At 42.4% G+C, this 19,184-nt stretch overlaps 2 protein-coding genes across 6 annotated transcripts in view; one reads left to right on the top strand and one right to left on the bottom strand.

Moving 5' to 3' along the window:
• Positions 1-3,770, bottom strand: part of GTF3C1 (general transcription factor IIIC subunit 1) — a 44,083-nt gene extending 40,313 nt beyond the window's left edge. For both annotated transcript variants that reach the window (XM_082314393.1, XM_082314394.1), the window contains exons 1-4: positions 3,544-3,770; positions 2,621-2,830; positions 2,269-2,445; positions 554-697 (exon numbers count right to left, since the gene is read on the bottom strand). In XM_082314393.1, coding sequence (XP_082170519.1) covers positions 554-697; positions 2,269-2,445; positions 2,621-2,830; positions 3,544-3,764 — 752 coding nt within the window. In that variant the 5' untranslated portion in view covers positions 3,765-3,770. The remainder of the gene's footprint in view (positions 1-553; positions 698-2,268; positions 2,446-2,620; positions 2,831-3,543) is intronic.
• A 66-nt stretch (positions 3,771-3,836) lies between these two features.
• KATNIP (katanin interacting protein) overlaps positions 3,837-19,184 on the top strand; it is a 66,895-nt gene continuing 51,547 nt past the window's right edge. For 2 of the 4 annotated variants that reach the window (XM_082313548.1, XM_082313545.1), the window contains exons 1-6: positions 3,837-4,285; positions 4,721-4,797; positions 6,818-6,987; positions 13,023-13,105; positions 16,393-16,527; positions 18,579-18,840. In XM_082313548.1, the coding sequence (XP_082169674.1) occupies positions 4,736-4,797; positions 6,818-6,987; positions 13,023-13,105; positions 16,393-16,527; positions 18,579-18,840 (712 nt within the window). In that variant the 5' untranslated portion in view covers positions 3,837-4,285; positions 4,721-4,735. The remainder of the gene's footprint in view (positions 4,286-4,720; positions 4,798-6,817; positions 6,988-13,022; positions 13,106-16,392; positions 16,528-18,578; positions 18,841-19,184) is intronic. The other 2 variants (XM_082313546.1, XM_082313547.1) reach the window with 2 other exon arrangements.

The raw sequence follows: 19,184 nt of genomic DNA, 5'->3' as shown, positions 1-19,184 counted from the left end.
TTTACATGTAAGCATGCACATAAATTTATAACTAGTTGTACCTTTACAAAATGTCAGTCACTAGAGAAAGTATCCTGAAGTGTTCTCTGATTGTTTTAGGAATTATAGTTTTCCTTCTGTGAATAGCATGTGAGAGAATTTGTCAGCAAGAAGAGACCCCAACTGAAGAAACAGTGACTAAGCCCAGGCTGTTACTTCATTGGCAATCCACAGAAGCACAAGTTCTAATCATAAACAAGAGATTTTTTTTTTGTTTTCCTATTAGAAATGTGTTTGAAGTGAGAACACTCAAAATTAACAGACTGATTAGTGCTACAATAAGAAGAGTTAGGCTTATGTAGGCAGCTGACAGGCACTAGAATACCCTATTGTTTACAACGCCAAGACAAGTAAGCTTTAACTGTCCAGCATCTGGAAGAGGAGTTAATAAAGAAATTGAGAAGGGTCAATTCCAGGAAACTTTGATGGTTCTGTGACAGCAGAGCAAACTTTCATCATAGTAAAAGGTCACAGTCTACCCAGGAGACCTTTAAAACATCTGAGTGGCACATACCTATCAACATGAAAGCGAGTCAGAAGTAGAAGAATTGAGTGTTGCTGTGCTCCACTTGGTAGTCTTATGACATGGGACTGCATTGTTATGAGACCATTTCTGTCCAATACTCTTCGGTGATAATGAATTTTTCCAGCATCCACTCTAAAGAAAAGATGGCAAGATATCTATAGGCATAGAAACTTCTGCAAATAAATTCTAATTATCCAGCATGCCAAAACACTTCACCTAAATTACCTATGGTCTTAGCGACATATGTTATCTTAATTTTCAAAGTGACAATCTCAAACTTAGGAAGTGCCACAATTAAGATAACCTGTGAAATTCATTTTCATAGTTAATCCAATTAAACAGAGAGGAATACCTCTGATTTTAACCCACAGTCTCTATGCACAATCACAGTGTCATGACATGGTTTGATGAAACAGCTGAACCAATATTGCATCCCCATGCCCTCTTTCTCACTCCTGGCTACACTACAATCATTCTGATCTGATCTGAATTCTCTCAGTGCCAGGAGGCACACAAGGCGCGAACATCGTTCTTCCACTTCGATCGGTCCACGGCTGCGTGCTCTGGAGTCAAGGGCCACAGCGCAGTCTTCCGTCGGTTTCCCCCTCAGGACACGACCGATCCAGCTCCATCTCCTCCTCCTCACTTCGTTACAGATTTTCTCCATCCCCGCCATTTCTGATGCTCGTCATTTCTGCAACTTTTTATTTTTTTTCCGGGAGGAGGTAGTTGGCCTCCTGCCCAACCCCCATGACTTGGAGGGCCAGTGGTTTTTCTGTCAGGGTGGCCTTCCCTTAGGCTGCGTTGGTTCGCGGCACCTTCTTCAATTTTATCCGGTGCACCCTCCAGAGAGGGATCCCCTATCCACCACCCAGGGGACGCGCCTTCTAGCCGTGCAGCCCCAGCCGAAGGACACTACAATCATTGCCCCCCTTGTAATACCTTTGGTATTCATCTCACTCCTTGGTGGGCTGACTCAGGCCGCTGAACTGACAGAAAAGTATCCACAAAAGATTTCCTCTCCACCCCCATCATCTTAGTTACCTAAAAGAGCTTCCCAAGTGGCAAGAACAATGCCACTGTGGTTTGCAAGCTACATACGCTTCATCTCCTAGAAGCAGTGAACCTTTAACAGCAATGCTAATATTCTCCAGCACTGCAACACAAAACCAGAAGTTCCCTAGCAGGCTGTGTAATGCTCCTCCATCAACAAAAGTACGTGGTCTAGTTTGGGAGCTGGTAACTCAGGCCATATAGAGGAAGATGTCACACAGGGCAAATGCTGGGGACAAAAGGTGGGCATCCAAGAACCTCTTCAGAAGTTGGGCTCCTGCCCAAGATGTTTACACAGCAGTTTAGAAAAGGAAACGAAAAGCATCGTTCCAGCCCAAATTTGAAGAAAAAGTGATTTAGAGAAAGCAAGAACTTCCACAAATTAGAAACTTGTACATTGACCCAATAGACAAGCTCTGGTTCCATGAGAAAATACCAGGAAGCATAACAAACTCAAGGAAGAGACCAGTATACTTCTAGCAATACAGGCTCCAAGAACCAAGTGCTCCTGGTAGTAAGGATGAGACGCTACCAATAGAGATATGAGTTGAAATCAAAACACAGGAATTCTTAAGTGGACAGATGTTTACAAATAACCAGTGGAAACTTAGTAGCTTTGATTTAATTCATATAGCAAGATATAAACTTACTTGAAAGCCCCACTGTGAAGGTCCCTCTGAAGCTCTCCTTGCCACCTAGCACGACCCAAACGCTCCAGTATACAGTAGGAGAAGTCAGGGAGTTTTAAGTCAGGGTCCCCCTCCCAGCCTATTAAAGCTCTGTAACGCTGGTCTTGGGAAGCAACAATGACTAGTTTCTCGCCCCATCTAAGAAACAGAAAGGAAAATAATAAATTATTATTAGTTCCATAAAAATAGAGAGATCCATCACTTTTCCCCCACAAACCCCATTCTTGATATAATCTGCACAAACTGAGCAAAGACTGAATTTTAAAACTTAAGTTAAAAATCTTTTAATGCCACATATAAGGATTTCACTCACTTTTCAACAGCTTCTGTATAAGTATAACAAGGCTGCAAATCCTTCCTCCTTATTTGATCAGTGATATCTACTCTCTCTTTAAAATACTGGCAGGAACCTTGTATGCCATCTTTATTATCCAAAATCATGTGGACAGGATAAATATCATCTGAAGGGACTGGATCTCTTTTGGTTTCCAGTATTCCTGTTTCAAGGTCTATTTCTTCATACCTGAAATAAAAGCAGAAAGCCAACATTTAACCAAGCAAGGAGAAGTTGGAACTGAAATATAAAATTGTCACAAACAATGCTGGCACCTCTTTGAAATATCTTGTAAAAACGAAGCTCTTTCGAAACCTCAAAAATGGAAAACCACAAAGAGCAGAGTTGCACGCCTCGAGTATAACCAAACCTTATCAGCATGCAGAGTGTGTGAGCCAGGAGGAGGGGAACAGATTATTTGATCCTCATAAATTCAAGGATATTGAAGTGGTGGGAATAAAAGAAATATATATAACAGTTTACAGAAAAGGAAAACAGCAGGTACATTCACCCTGATGAACTGGGACATATAAATACTGCTTGTACCTAAGTGGTAAACAGTCATTAGAACGGCAATCTAGCCAGGACTCCTGTGCAGGTCCCCTCCATAGCAGGCTTCACAGCCACGCTCCGCCTTGCCTGCCGTCAACCGGCTACTTCAGCAAGGCCTGAACGGCTCCCGAGAAGGAGCAGAGCGGCGGGGCAGCCACCGGGGCGGCTGGGGACCCAGGCCCGAGTTACACCCCGCCGAGGAGCACGCCCTCCCGCAGCGCCCCGCGGGGCACCGCGCCCGGCGGGTAGGGGAAGGCGCGGCGGCCTGCGGGAGGGGGCGGCTGGGCCCGGCCCGGCCCGGCCCGGCCCGGCGGGGCGGGGAGCGCGGTCCCCGGCGGAGCTGCCCTCACCGGTCGTGCAGGCGGAGCGGCGGGCGCGCCCGCGGCAGCAGGTAGAAGCTGATGTCGGGCTGGGCGCTGAGCGCGGCCCAGAGGAGCTGCTGCGTGACGGGCTCCAGCGGCAGCGGGAAGGGCGGCGTGCGGGCGCCCAGGCGGTGCCACAGCGCGGCCGGGGTGATGCCGTCCAGCCCCTCCAGGGCCACCTCGTCCAGCAGCGCCCATAGCGCCTCCATCCCCGCCGCCGCCGCTTCCGGCTGCGGGCCTGCGCGCCGGAAGTGAGGTCACCGGTGCGCCGGTAACCAAGGAAACGCACAAACAGGGCCGCGGCGGCCCGGCCCGGCCTTTCCTCGGCGCGGTGCCCGCCGAGCTGCTGCGGGGTCTCCGCCCGGCGGGCGCTCTGCCCCCGCGTTTCTCCTGAGCCCGCTGCCTGCCGGTGCTGCGGTGGCAAAGCGCAGGGGGGTCGGGCCCGAGGCCCTGCCCTGTCGTTCCGGAGAGCTGTCAGTTCAGCCCCAACGCTGCGTTACCTCAGCGAGGGCGCGGGAAGGGGCAGCGTTTTAGCAGAGATACTCTGCAGTCGGTAAGAGACAAAATATGGGGCTTCTTTTTTTCGGTGCAGAACTAAATTAAATGTTTTGGTGGCGAGTTTGAACTTCTGAGTGTGTAAGAGGGCACCCTACCACAACTTGCAGCAGCAACTCTGGGATACTTTGTGGGAATTGCTGGAAAAGTTCATACTTCCTGAAAGGCAAGCAAGGTAAAATCTTTAATTAAACACTTTGAACGTATACAGCCTCTGCAGTGAACAAGCTCTAGAATTAACTGACCTTGTGAGCAGTAGCAAGTCAGGAAAATCATCCTACAGTTGGGCTTTGGGCATGGCCCTTTCAGGTGGTGCCCCAGAATTGACTTGCTTGTCAGCTCCTGGATTATAAACTCATTACGGCATATGCCTTCCATTTTTAGGATTTTTAGGCTCTTCAGTAGATTGTGAAGTGTTCTGAAAAATAAGTAAAACTAGTAACATTTCCTCTGTTCTTTGGGAACTTTTTTTACTACACTGACAGTTTTATGCGTTGTTGAAGGAAGAACTTTTTTTAGTTTGTAGCATTCTTGTCTAGTGAGGGTGAAAAAACAGTAGTAGTCTGTAATAAATAATTTCTATACTTCAGTGTGACAATTATCTTTTCAGCTTTATATTAAGGACATGGTGACTGACTTTGATGAAAAACATGATGAATACTTAATATCACTCCAGCAGAGAAACCGGTAAGATACAGAATTGTTACCACCATTGAGTGTGTAGTATCCATTGTGTAGTATCTAATATAGTATATTAGATATACATATATCTATATATCTATATATCTATATATCTATATCTAATATCTCTATATATATGATATATATATATTATCAGTTGTGAATATTAGTTTAAAAACTTGGGTTTTGAACGTGTGTTGCAAAGTCTGACTTGTTGTCTCTTAAAGCATTCAGGTGATTCTCTTCCCTTTGTTTGCTAAGTACATCAAAGTTCTTATTTCTAGAGGAGATCACAATATTTCTTCAGCATGCTTCAAAATATAGATAAATTTATTAATAAAATAGCTATTGTTTCCATAGCTTACAGGGAAGATTTTTGTTTAAAGAGCAAGAGGTTCTAGATTCAGAAGTAATTGGCAGCTCACACTGTGTTAGGATGTTGTTATGAGGCAAGGTTTTTATGTTGTCAGAAATACAGAAAATTGCATGCAGAAGTTGCTAAAGTTAAATGCACAAAGTCAGGTTCTGCTAAGGTGGGAGATAAGGACATCAAGGTTGCTTTTGCAAATCTTTCAGGCAAGTTTAAAACATTTCTTTTAATATTTGTTCGTAGGAACCTTCCTGTCATGGTACCCTAGAGGGATGAATTTCATAGGTTAATTCAGAAGGGTCTATAGAACTTTCTTGCTCAATTTCCTCCTTTACCACAAGCCATAAGATTTTTACTCAAATCCTATAACAAACTGAATTGTTTGGTGAGAAGACCAAAAAAAAACCTACCAAAGCCACAGTTGTGTTAGAAGAACAGCCAATTTTTGTGCATATGGGTTTCTTCCATATATAGTCTCCTAAAGCAGTTTTAAGAAAGGATGAAAGCAAATTAATGATTGAAACAACTTGCATCCTTATTATCACAGCTCTAATTCTGAATTTTGGTGGAGACAAATGCCGCTGCCTTACAACAGGACAAGCATGTGGCAAGTGTACCTTTCAGAAGAGGCGTGCTGGGTACATTCCTGTAGTGGACATAACTGGCGGTTTTGGGCAGCAGGGGCTGCAGAGCAGCCTGTGTGGGAGCAGGTCAGGTACTGCCCTGGGCCGGACACAGCCAGTTCCTGCTGGATCACAAACTAACAGAAACAGCCCATCATGTGGCAAAACATCACCAGTCAGAGCAGCCTGGGGTGGATTTGAGAGAGTGGTGGCTGCAGGGGGTGGGGTGCTCCTGTGGAGGCATGCTGCCTAGAGGAGGGCTGGGCAAACGGCTGGGGACACGCTCTTGGAAGAATGTGACTGGTGTCAGAACAGATACACCCCTGGGGGACTTTGGCCTGTGGATTGACCCACCCTGGAGTCAAGGGAAACCAGGAAGCACTGTGCAGGGGCAGGCGGAAATTGTCACCCACATGGCCCCAACCTTCTGGCCTGCATGTCGCCTCACTGAAGGAATTAGGATGGACTGAGTATAACCCCTGGCAAAAGGAGGGAAGATGAGACTTGGAAGAGGGAGGGTAGGTGTTTCACTGAAATTGAGCCTGGGAAAGGGTGGTTTTTTAATATTATTTTTACCCAGACTTTAATTTTCTGGTGTCTCTAACTGCACTATTGATTGGGGGCTTTCCCCCCCAAGTTTCAAAACACAAGTAATCTTTTTCTTATTCTTTTCTTGAAAAGAGTTCAACCATTTTTAAGCTTTTTGAAATTCTAAGTAAAACTCCTAAAAATTCGTAAGAAGAAAGGTTAAATATACTAAATACCAAATGTAAAAAAATAATGTGAAATGAGAAACAACAAGGAAAAAATCTCAGAAGGGAGAGGCATGGTCAAACTTCGTATGTCGCAGCATGTGGATACTCATACAAGCATTGCAGAACAGGAATAGGTCCTGGAAGCTGTATTCTGAAATAGTTATTTGAACTGTGAACATATTTTTCAGCTTTGTGACATTGTGTTTTTGTATTTATTGCTAATCTGACCATCTGTATATGCACTGCGTAAGGATGAATTATTATCTTTTCTACTTTAGGCTACTGGGACGTTTAAAAAGAAAGGATCCTATACAAATCAAACTGGAGCAGTTAGAACAAGGATTTTCTCTGTATCTGAATGGAGCTAATTCAGAGCTGAGAAATTACCGCAGAAAAATCAACCCACATGGCTACTTTAAGAATGAGACAAAGACCACCAGGACAAATGGTGAGTTACATGAGGGTTTTACAGAGATTGCAATCTAGAACTATTTTAAACATTTACTCATCAGAGCTGTATTTCAGTTGGTGAGGTTACTGGTCAGACTGTGATAAAGAGACAGCAGCATTTGAGCTTGGTGGAATGAAACTCCATGGGACTCTTTCATCACAGTACTTATGCTGATTGTATGTAAGGAACGGTCTCTGCAACACCCTATCAATGTCTTAGTTGGTCCCTAACTAATTCCAAAGTTTAATTTCATTGCCTCTCCATTTGTTTAACAGGTATAACTAAAACTAGAAGATTATAAACGTATATAAATTGCCGGTGTAAAATAATTGTATGCCTTTCTCTGGTGCATAACACCATTTGTAGACTTTAAGATCTGATGGACTTTAAGATCTGGTCTGGTAATCTAAGTCTGGTGTCCTGTACACAAATGACATTTGATGACATAGACTATAATTGAATTATATCCAGTAATAGCTGCATTAAGCTCATAAATTATGTTTAAGCTGTAATAGTTGTCTTAAAAAGACAGCTAATCTTTATTTAAGTATTTGAAGTAAAGAAAATCTACCATTTTCTGCCAGTGATTAGCTGGCTTTATTTAAAAATGTGTATTTTATTTCTAATTTAAGTCTGTCTGTCACAGAGGGCAATGTAGTGACAAGAACGATTTTGCATGTATGAAGGTATAAAGTGTGAGCTTACTGGCCTTCTAATCTATTTAGCATAATGAAAATAAAGTTGATTTCGTTAAATCCCTGTGTAAAGCAGTTTACCAACCTTAGTCTGTTATCCTCACACTTGCTACAACCTGTCTATTTTAGAGTGTATTCTTTTAATCTGTTGCTGTGTAGATAGTGTCTGCTTAAGCTTTATTTTCACTTAAAAACGAAGACAGAGAGTTTAAAAAGTTACTTAATATGATAATTTATTATGATTGAAAGTTTATTAATCTCAACAATACCGGAAACTAAATTCTCTTTCAGTAACCGTTCTAACCATGACTCTAAAGTCAATCTCTTTTTTTCTTTGTTTTCGTGCAACACTGGCTACATACTATTTGTTTTCAAGTTTAATTGTGTTTAGGCTTAGCTGTCTGCTGTATAATTTCTTGCAGGTTATATGGGATGGTGATGGGGAATCAGCTAGTTGCCTAGTTTCACTCTTCCATATGAAAGTAAAAACTTATGCGTAATGATGCAAAAAAAATTCATGTTCTGGAAATTGGAAAAAGAAGGAAATTGTGTGCTCTGTCACAGTGGGATGATACACCTTTAGGTAGATAAGAGGGTGTAAAACAATGTCTTTGACTTTTTGGTCCAAAAATTGTGCAGGGATATTGTGGCAGCAGCTGTAATAGAACTCAAGAGAAATTTCCTCTTCAAGTTTTGCTGTGCAGTTGTTATCTCTAAGCTTAACCAAAGTTGTTTATTTTTATGGTCGCTTAATGCCATTTGATTCAGTTAAGGCCGAATACTTCAGCTTGTCTTAGGGACCTTTAAAGACTTCCGTGGCTGTCTCTGTTCCTTTCCTCAGCTCCACCAACTTAGAGCCACTAGCATTATCTCTGCAGAAGAGAACTCGGTGTGTTTCGCTGTTTCTTAGCTATCCAATGTTGTTATTTTAAACACGTGTAGCTGCAGTGAAAAATATCAACTAAATCATCATCCTGTCATTTTTCTTCTTTCATTTGATTTTACCACTAGAGTCCAGAGTGGGAGTCATTGGTGATCTGTATAAGCTTCTTGCCTGGGGGTAGTACCTTAGCGATTTTGTGGTCTGTTTCATTTCTAGGCATTTCTTCTCAATGATTGAATATGATTTTACTTCCAGAAAAGATTTCTAGCTGAGATACATCACTGAATTTTCTTCCCTATCCATCTCCCATGAGAGTTATTGCATCATTTATTACTTCTAAAGCATCCATCTATGGGATTAATCTTCATTGAAAAATTAGGAATGTGTGATACTTAATAATACAGAATGGGCACAAATCCCTCTTTGTGGTTCCTGAAAATGTCATCATAAATCTATTTGTCAGGACTATTTTCTTTGTCTGTGTTCCCTAGGAGTAATTCATGATAATAGGGATTGATAAACTTTTTACGCTTAGGCTTGGTAAATGAATTAAAGTAAATGATGGGCTTATAAGGTAGTGAAGCCGGTCTCTAGGTATACTGTCATTTCTTTGGGTGTATAACCCAGACATAGTTTCACAACCAGGTAGTACTCCCAGTGAATGTTGGTGTGGTCACAAAGACGTCGCTTAAGGGTAGCATGGGGTCTCCTTTGATTATGACTAATATTTTAATAATGTACTATTCAGTCCTTGGCTACTAGAATAGGCACTATCAGCTCAAGTCTCCAAAGGAATGACACCAGTGGACCTCTTTTGTGTGCCAAAAAAGGTAGTGGTTGGTATTCACATCCCATCCATCCCATGGGAAAGACATTTTTGTTCTAAAGTAATGTTTGTAGCACAGACGCGTAACTCAACTGCATCAGCTTGGGGAGGAGTGGCTGGAGAGCTGCCTGGCGGAAAAGGACCTGGGGGTGTTGGCTGACAGCCGCCTGAACATGAGCCAGCAGTGTGCTCAGGTGGCCAAGAGGGCCAATGGCATCCTGGCTTGTGTCAGGAATAGTGTGGCCAGCAGGACCAGGGAGGTGATAGTGCCCCTGGACTCGGCACTGGTGAGGCCGCACCTGGAATCCTGTGTTCCGTGTTGGGCCCCTCACTCCAAGAAGGACATCGAGGTGCTGGAGCGTGTCCAAAGAAGGGCAACGACGTTGGTGAAGGGTCTAGAGCACAAGTCTTGTGAGGAGCGGCTGAGGGAGCTGGGGTTGTTTAGTTTGGAGAAGAGGAGGCTGAGGGGAGACCTTATTGCTCTCTACAACTGCCTGAAAGGAGGCTGTAGCGAGGTGGGGGTTGGTCTCTTCTCCCAAGTAACAAGTGATAGGACAAGAGGAAACGGCCTCAAGCTGCGCCAGGGGAGGGTTAGGTTGGATATTAGGAAAAACTTCTTCACCGAAAGGGCAGTCAGGCACTGGCACAGGCTGCCCAGGGAAGTGGTTGAGTCTCCATCCCTGGAGGTATTTAAAAGACGGGCAGACATGGTGCTTGAGGACATGGTTTAGTGGTGGACTTGGCAGTGCTGGGTTAACAGTTGGACTCGATGATCTTAAGCGTCTTTTCCAACCTTAACGACTCTATGATTCTATGAACTTCTGTCTGGGATTTGAACTACTGTTTTTCCTGGTTTAGAGAGACCTGGTCACGTGAATCCATCACAAAATACTCAAACAATTCTGAGAACCAAATACTCAGCAGTGGTAGCACGAGTCCTACCCTGTCCCTTTTTCCTGCTTACATTTAGAGCATACATGAGTGGTCTTCTGGGCAGTGGCTTAGAAGAGATGGATTGCTTAGGAAGTGAAAGTGAAAGATGCTTCCAATTCTGTCCCAAAACAGTGACTGAATCAGACCATGTTTCTAGCATTGTAATCTCAGGACAGTTCACCCTCAGTGCCAGAAGAGCCCCACAGTAATCAGCACCAATGCTAATGACCGCAAAGTATTTCTGGAGATACTTAGGAATAGCCTAATGGAGTAGCAGGAGCTGTAGTTGGAAGGGCTGTTTTGCCAGACAAGATTTTATATATCTTGTTTCTTCCTTGGAGCAGTCTGTTCCTTTTCCCCTCTGTTCTTAGTCCTGTTTCAGGCCTAAGAGACAGATACTTTGTGCTGAAGCAATAGAACAACATCTTCTTCTTCCTGTAATTGCTCTGTAATTTTATGATCATTCTAAATTGACATAAGCATACACTGTTCCCCCAAGAACGGTCCTAACCTGTGCCTGTTCTGTCCTAGCTTCTTGGACCAGTATTTGTGCAATCTCATGGTAAACTAGATTGCACAAGTGACTACAATTAAAAGTAATCTTTCTTTTATGTTTTTCCTCACTTAACACTTGCCCATATAAATTCTCTGAACAGTTCACTGCACAGGTGCATGTAGCATTGTCCAACCCAAAAAAGAAAATGTGGTATTGAGAGTTGTAATGAGCAACCCGGTCTAATTTTGAAGTAAGCCCTGCTTTGAATGGAAAGTTGGACTAGGTGACCTCCAGAGGTTCCTTCCAAACTAAATCTTTCTGTGATTCTGTGACCTTTGTAGGACGACTGCTTCTTTTATTGGTAGTGCCGGTTTCTGCTGGCTTAGGGTGACCATTAAATTATGGCTAAAAGAAAAAAGGTTTTGCATCAGCTATTTTCCTCCCCTGAGAAGAAATGGAAGCTGTAAATCTGTCTTGGACATAGGAAATGAGATGCCTTTATTTAGGATGCTATTGAGAGTTGGTGGTGTCCTTGCTCTATTGAGGGTGCTGATCTGACCTGCAAGATGTTTGTCTCTTTGTCTCAATGAAAGCATCTTCTCAAAAATCCATCGTTCCACTGTAAGTTGGGACCATTTCCAGCACAGGAATCCTTAGTTCTGCTTGACCATACACAGGATTTTTGCAGAAGTTCTGGAACCAACTCTTCCTTGCCTTAGAAATGAAGGAAAATGATTGTTTGTCCTTCATTTATGACTTGTACATGAAGAATCCTTCTCTGCACAGTATGTTAAATACCTAATACATTCTATTTAATCCGCCAATACCTTATGTTTCCTTAGTTTGAGAGTAAATACACACAATTCCTTTGCAAACCCAGCATATCACCTGATGTTCACCAGGACCCTGTCTATCGGAGTCTGCCTTCAGTAGTATGGGTTCTGGGCATGGTTGGCTTCTTAAGACAGCTTACTGTCTACCCAGCTAGAAGTTAGAATGACGTGTACGCCTATTCTAGAACATATCTAGATCTAGAACATCTAGCCATCCAGAGGGACCTGGACAAGCTGGAGAAATGGGCCTGTGTGAACCTCATGAGGTTCAACAAGGCCAAGTGCAAGGTCCTGCACCTGGGTTGGGGCAATCCCTACTATCAGTACAGGCTGGGGGATTAATGGATTGAGAGCAGCCCTGCCGAGAAGGACTTGGGGGTACTGGTAGACAAAAAGCTGGACATGAGCCAGCAATGTGCTCTCACAGCACAGAGGGCCAATCGTATCCTGGGCTGCATCAAAAGCAGTGTGGCCAGCAGGGCGAGGGAGGTGCTTCTGCCCCTCTACTCTGCTCTGGTGAGACCCCACCTGGAGCACTGTGTCCAGCTCTGGGGTCCTCAGCACAGGAAGGACATGGACCTGTTGGAGCTGGTCCAGAGGAGGCCACAAAAATGATCAGAGGGATGGAGCACCTCTGCTATCAGGAAAGGCTGAGAAAGCTGGGGTTGTTCAGCCTGGAGAAGAGAAGGCTGCAGGGAGACCTTATTGCAGACTTTCAATACTTAAAGGGGGCCTACAAGAAAGATGGGGACAGTCTCTTTAGCAAGGCCTGCTGCGACAGGACAAGGGGCAATGGTTTTAAGCTAAAAGAGGGTAGATTTAGACTGAACACAAGGAAAAAATTTTTCACAATGAGGGTGGTGAAACACTGGCAGGGGTTGCCCAGAGAGGTGGTAGCTGCCCCATCCTTGGAAATGTTCAAGGCCAGGCTGGATGGGGCTCTGAGCAACCTGATCTGGTTGTAGATGTCCCTGCCCATCGCAGGGGGTTGGACTAGATGGCTTTTAAAGGTCCCTTCCATCCCAAAGCATTCTATGATTCTATGGTATTTCTATACTTTCATATCAATGAATGTGGGGCTTCACTTGCTGTTAAGCTAATGTATCTTTAAACAATTTATTGTCTTGAATAGACATGATGATGACTGTCCCTGAACAGTTTCAAAACTCCTGATACTAATTCACAACTAGCAAGTATCTGAAGTGGAATGCCTTTTCAGTTGTTGATACTATTCACATGTCAACGACTTACTCTTCTGTCCTCATCTGGGTAAAAAAGAAAAAAAGAACATGAACTAAGGTGTATATTGTCAAATACCGTATTTCTATTTTCTGTCTTCTAATTCTTGTCTCACATTCTGAAAAAGCAGCCCAGCTAGAAGAGAGTGAGTTGCGAGAACGCAGCACACAGACTGCACCAAGGAAAATACAACGCAGAGGTTGGCTTCAGGTAAGAAACAGTTTGAAAAAATGCATCTTTGAACTAAGTCTTAGATCATACATAATTTTAGGGGAAATTGGTTGCAAGTAGTAGATAGTGGGCAGTGGGGACTCTCATAGAATCTGAGTCTTGGTTTGGTCTGGATACTGAGTGACAATGTGAAATGATACCCTGAGCTGTCTTGTGTCTACTTTGAAGCCTAAAGAAGCAAATCTTATTGAAGGGGTCTGGTTTCAGTGACATCCATCACAGAAACTTTTGTAGCCTGGATGTGATTGGCTCAATCTGTCCTCCAGCTGAATAGCTGTTGCTTGACATCTCTGATGGCAAGCCTAGAGAGCTCATATAGTGCAAAGGATGGAGATTCTCATTTTGGAGATACATCCCTGCCTGTCACTGCTGTTCTCCACCCTGCAATAGTATTAAGGGACATGGAGGTGTAATTTGCTTAGCTTGAGTTGTAATTTGTGACAGATTCTTGTAGATCAGAAGAGAGGAAAATGCATATAGATAATAAAAATACCCTGCCTATAAGAAATTTGGAGCCATTAGCTACATAGTTGTTGGTTCACTGGAGAAACCTCAATGGTCTTTTTTTCTTTTGGCCTAAAGAAGGATCAGGCTTAACCTGTTAAGGAGTATGACTTAATTAACAGAAGAAATGTGAATTCTGAACAACTGAGATATGTCGCCCAAATAATTACCCTACTTGATTAGCAATTGCCCTGGCTGGATGTCCAGTCTGTGCTTGAGCGACTGGGGATCAGGGGTCTGTGTCACCGCGGATCAAGTGTTCATGTCATGCAGGTTTTCTTTTCTTTCAGCAAATGTTGCACGTTCAAGTTTTAAGGCTGCATTGCTTTATTTATCACCCTTATTGCTTAGTTGAATTCATTTTCTCAGCTGCTATTTCTCTCAGTAGATCACTGCTTACATACTGGCCTGTCAGAACTTGTTTGCTAAATTTGGCAAATGCGTGGCTAGTCATAACCTATGTCATTCTAACCACAAGAGCCAAATGAAGAAGGAGGTATCTCCTCTGACTGGATTGGAAAGTTAGCCAAATATAGGTAGCTATACTAAAATCTAGCTACTACTTGAGACTGGCTTAGAATGGTACCATGAGTCTTTTTTCCAATTGGATGGGATGATAGCAGAGTTATAGTATCTTAATGAACAATTGGAATTATTTAGCTAAGGAAATGTGCAACCGCTGAGTAAGATGCAGGTTGTGCCAGACAGCAGTTTACTTTCCCAGTAATTTTCCCTGTGGGTTTTTGGATAGCTAGAGGACCTAGCAATTTATGTTCAAAACTGTCAAACTTAGTTTGTCTAAGGTATGCTATGAGGCAGGAAGTTAGAATTATTGAAAGAACACATTCTATCAAAAGTCAGGTTGCCTTAGGATCTTCTCTCTGGGACATCTCTGCTCCTGGCACTTACAAAATGGTAGAGGAGCGTATGAACCCCAGATAACTAAGTTTAATATCATTGCACAGACTTCTGGATCACATGTTGCCTTTAATGAAACCGTCCTCTTCCCATTGTTCACTTATGAGGACCCCCCTATGGAATATGTCTGCACACGAGTTCAAAAGTGGGGGAAAAAAGTTACTTAAAGATAACTTTATTCCTTGAGAGAGATATATGCACTTCCTGCTTTCTCTTTTGTCATATTTTGGAGTACTGAAATTCTGTGGTATGGAAAGATGAGTTTCTCAAGTCTTCTACCCGTCTTTAGCCATGCTTGAGTAACTGACAGTGTGCATACTTTGATTGCATCCTAATTATGAAGTAAAACAAATTAATTTGAACCACTTTTGCAGCCATGTCTGACATTTACAAAGGCAAAGAAATCTTTGTGCCTGAATGCTTATGGCATAACATTTCCCCCTCATTATATTACACACAACAGTAATACATCTTAAAAAAATTGCAATTACTTCAAGTAGTCATTTTCATACATAGAGATCATAGAATCACAGAATTATTGTGGTTGAAAGGGAACTCTTAAAATCTTCTAGTCCAATCCTTGTGCTCAAGCAGGGTCAGCTAGTGCAGGTTGCCCAGGACTGTGTCCAGGCAGGTTTTGAGTACTCTACAGGTGGAGACTCCACAACCTCTCCATGAAACCTGTTCTAGCGTTTGATCACCCTCACAGTAAATTTTTTTTCTTCTGTTCAGATGGAATTCCGTGGTTTTTTTAAATTTGTGTTCATTGCCTCTTGTCCTGTCAGTGAGCAGATACCTGTCAGGTATTTATACACATTGATGAGATCCCCCAGAGTCTTCTCTTCCCCAGGCTGAAGAGTCCCAGCTCTCGCAGCATCACCAGCAGAGCACCTTTGCTTGTTGGCTCCTCGGTCCCGTGTGCACTCTAGAAATCTCCTAGATTGCTCAAGCTGTGCCGTGTTGTCAGGTTTATTAAAGTACCAGCAGATGTCAGGTTTATTAAAGTACCCTGTGAGGACAAGGGTCTTTGAACTTGTGGATTCTTCAGTTTTTTTGAGGAAGACCTCATCTATTTCTTCCTGATCAGGAGGTCTGTAGCAGATACCCACTATAACAGCACCCATGCTGGTTTGCCTGCTAGTCTTGACTCAGAAGTTCTTGACTGGCTCTTGACCTGTTCCTTACGGTGCTCCATATGTTCCAGCTCTCTCTCACATAAAGGATGACAGTTCCTTCTCAGCCTGTGGCTGTGTCCATCCATCACAGCATTCCAGTCTTGTGAGCTATGCCGCCATATCTCTGTGATCCCAGTGAGGTCATAGCCCTGTAACCAGACACAAGCTTCTAACTCCCCCTGTTTGTTCCCCATGTGTTTGTTCTCCATTAGCATAGATGCATTTCAGAGAGGCACCCAAGCATGCCGATTCCCCGGAAGAGGCTTGAGAGCTTTCGCCATAAGGTTGTTCCACCAGCACTTCTTTACATGCCTGTGCTTCAAGTGATTGCACTTCAGCTGTTCTGTTGATTGCTATGTCATTTTTTCACTCACCTGGTGAGGTGAGGGAATGAACCCCGATGGGCACTCACTTTGGTGCCAAACGCATGATGTGTGCTGGGCCTGACCCACTCTGTGGATAGCAGCAGCAGGTGAGGCTAGGGCAGTTAAACCACAATGCAGGGGCCCAAAGGTGAGCTCCGGGAGGACAGAAACCTTCTATGGAACAGAGGGAAAAAAGGTTGCTTGATCTAGATATTGTTATGTAAAATGGGATGATTATTCTTTTTGTACTGCCGTTGTGATAGCACAAAAGATGTCTAATTTCTTTGGATGCTTCTTTTAACAGAAAACTGTGGAGATTAAAACAGAAAGGGGGGCTAAACTCTGCATTAAACCTCCTCTTGAGTACTCTGAGGATTTTGAACCTTATGAAAGCTTGAGCGTGGAGACAAATGGTGATGATCCTCTCTGTTACTCCCAGGTACAATTGGCAGTTGCCTTCTATTGTTCATGGTAGTGTCAACTGAAATGTGAATGGGCCCAGGTGTCAGTCTTGACTAGGGCATGCAAAAAGTGTTTCTTTCACTAGATGATTTTGCATTGATGAGATGTGACGTAAAGAAGGAAAAAATGAAAAGAGAATGTAAAACTACTTTGAAAATCTAATCTCAGTCAACAACGCTATAACATGTTAAGTCCTAATTTAAAGAGGTAGCATATTGTCTCTGTTGGATAGAACCAAGGTATTTCATGCAAGGAGACTCAGTTCACTTAATCGTTGTCCACATGAACATCACTCTTGGCTATCAGGTTAGAGAAAGCTTAAATAAACTTTTTTTGGGTTTGGGTGAGTTTTTGAATAATCATGCTAAAATTGTTGCATGTCATTGTTTTACCTAACAGAAGTCAGAGTAAAGTTTTTAAAATATTATAATCAATACAGTTGCTTTCCATCAAGGGTTGTTATTGTATTGACTCCGTTGTTTGACAGTTCAGCCTTCCATTTGGTTACTAATTGCAGTTTGTTCTAGCACACTTCACAAATGGCCTGTCCTTAAAAAATGAATAAATCAACAATAATTTATGGATGTTTTTCTGCCTAACCAATTAATGACATCAATAAAGCTTTTCCGGGTAGTGGAGTAGCATCTATATATGAAACTGTCTACAGATCTTACCGCTGACATCAGACAAACTTCCCAAGCATATTTTCCTAGCTTGCATCTTTCTACCTTTCCTATATTGCTTTTGAGCTTATGATTTTTTTTTTTCTCTAGAAACTAGTAACTTGTTTACAGTGATGGGTATTATAATCATTTATGTGTAAGTAGTAAGCTAATAATTTTAAACCAAACCCTCACTTTCCTTTGTATTTCAGATGGAAATACTTTTGGTTTTCCTGAAGCTATAATGTGTTTTCTTGAATGTCTTGTTACAATGCAGATGTCATGAGGTTTCAAACTAAAAAGAAAGCCTGTACAATTCCCTGTCAAATAGCTAGAAATATTAGTCTTGACTGTCATAAAGACATGCTCAATATCAAGCCTCAGGTTGCTTATAGACCCTGTTTTGAACCTGTTTGCCTGCTCGTTGTAATATGTTTCTGTCAACACGGATTTCCTAACAAGTGTTATCTGTAGCAGAAGAGCAGCTTGAAGCTTTCCTTGCAACCTGAACGTACACTGTCACAGTTCATTTGTACCTAAGATAGCTTCAGGTTTTCATTTTACTCATACAGTTTGCTTACCTGTACTTACCTCAAAACTCTAACACCAACAAAATAGTGAAAAAATGCATTTAAGATATGCAAGATCTTTTCCTTTTACATTCGTAACAACAACAGGCTCTCCAGCATCATCTATGCTGTTTGTGGCATATGCTGAGAGAGGCAGGGCAGTTTTTTCAACAGTAAATTTCAAAATAGATTAATTTTTGCGTAAAATCCTGTTATAGAGTGTCCAATTAAAAAAATCTGTGCAAACTGGACGCTTAGTCCATTAGACCACAAGCCTTTCCTACTGTTTTTTGAGGTACAGATGTGTACAAGACAGGACTATTACCATCTCTCCAATTGCTTATAAAGGAGTTGCTATTACATTAGCTTTGTAGTCTTGTGAAGGCATTTGGAAAATCTGGATTGCAGCTAGTCTTCAAATAGCAAGCCAAAAGATAGGGTAACCTAACTGTGTGAGTCTAGAAAAATATATGCCCTTGCCTTCTCCATTACTTACCTCCTGTTTGTAACTTACTCCTAAAAATTGATTTTGCACATAAAAATTCCTTGGCCTACAGAATTTTCCTGCAAGGATTCTGATGAGAAGGAACAACGGAGTTGTGGGATGATTTTTCTTTACAAGTTCTCATCAAAGGAGTGAAGACACGGCATAGGAATGTGAATATTTTTAGCTGCATCATGGCTCTGAGTTCATGAGAAGATTTCTCTTTCTCCTAGGGGAGGAAGAGGCAGCCACAGTGGTTTATTTTAAAATACATGTTTAAGCTTTTCTGACAAATCTGTTTGAATTGTACTAGAAATTGAGAAGAAGCTTGCAACTTAGTATAGAAGAGAAAAGGATGGAAGAAGACTCTCTTAGTGATGATTATGACTCTGTTGAAGAGGATGTGTTTTCAGAACCATCTCCCACTGAGGAAACAATTACAAACTTTGGAGGCCTTCAGTTGCATAGCAGTAAATCACTGCAGAAAGAAACTTCTGAACATCAGGATGCTGCGAGATGCTCTGGCCTTGATTCTGGTGCCCTGACTGTGTTGGAGTTCAACCAGGATCAAAGTAGTAAGTCTCTGTGTGTTATGCACTACTACAGTGCTGTAATAATTCTTTGAGAGCATTACTTTAAGGGAATCGCTGCTGGTTAATCGTTAATGGTTACTCCATACTCTCATGAGTTTTCATGCTCTTCAGCAAACCTGTTGTTTTGATCTGATTTGGGAGACTGCCATCCTCTTACTACTACGTTAGGAAATTTTTTGCAAAGACAAAGATATATCCCTGGTTAACCCACTTGCATCACCAGACCTAGACGCTTGAACGAAGATTGTCTCAGACTGTCTGTGAGATTTCTCAAGAGATTATTAATTTTTTAATATATTTTTGAACTGTTTTTGCAGTACTCCAGG

The sequence above is a fragment of the Platalea leucorodia genome (genome assembly GCF_965183815.1).
Source record: "Platalea leucorodia genome assembly, chromosome: 5".
NCBI lineage: Eukaryota > Metazoa > Chordata > Aves > Pelecaniformes > Threskiornithidae > Platalea > Platalea leucorodia.
The sequence above is the reverse complement of the archived record's forward strand: the minus strand, read 5'-3'. Positions and strand labels throughout refer to the sequence as shown.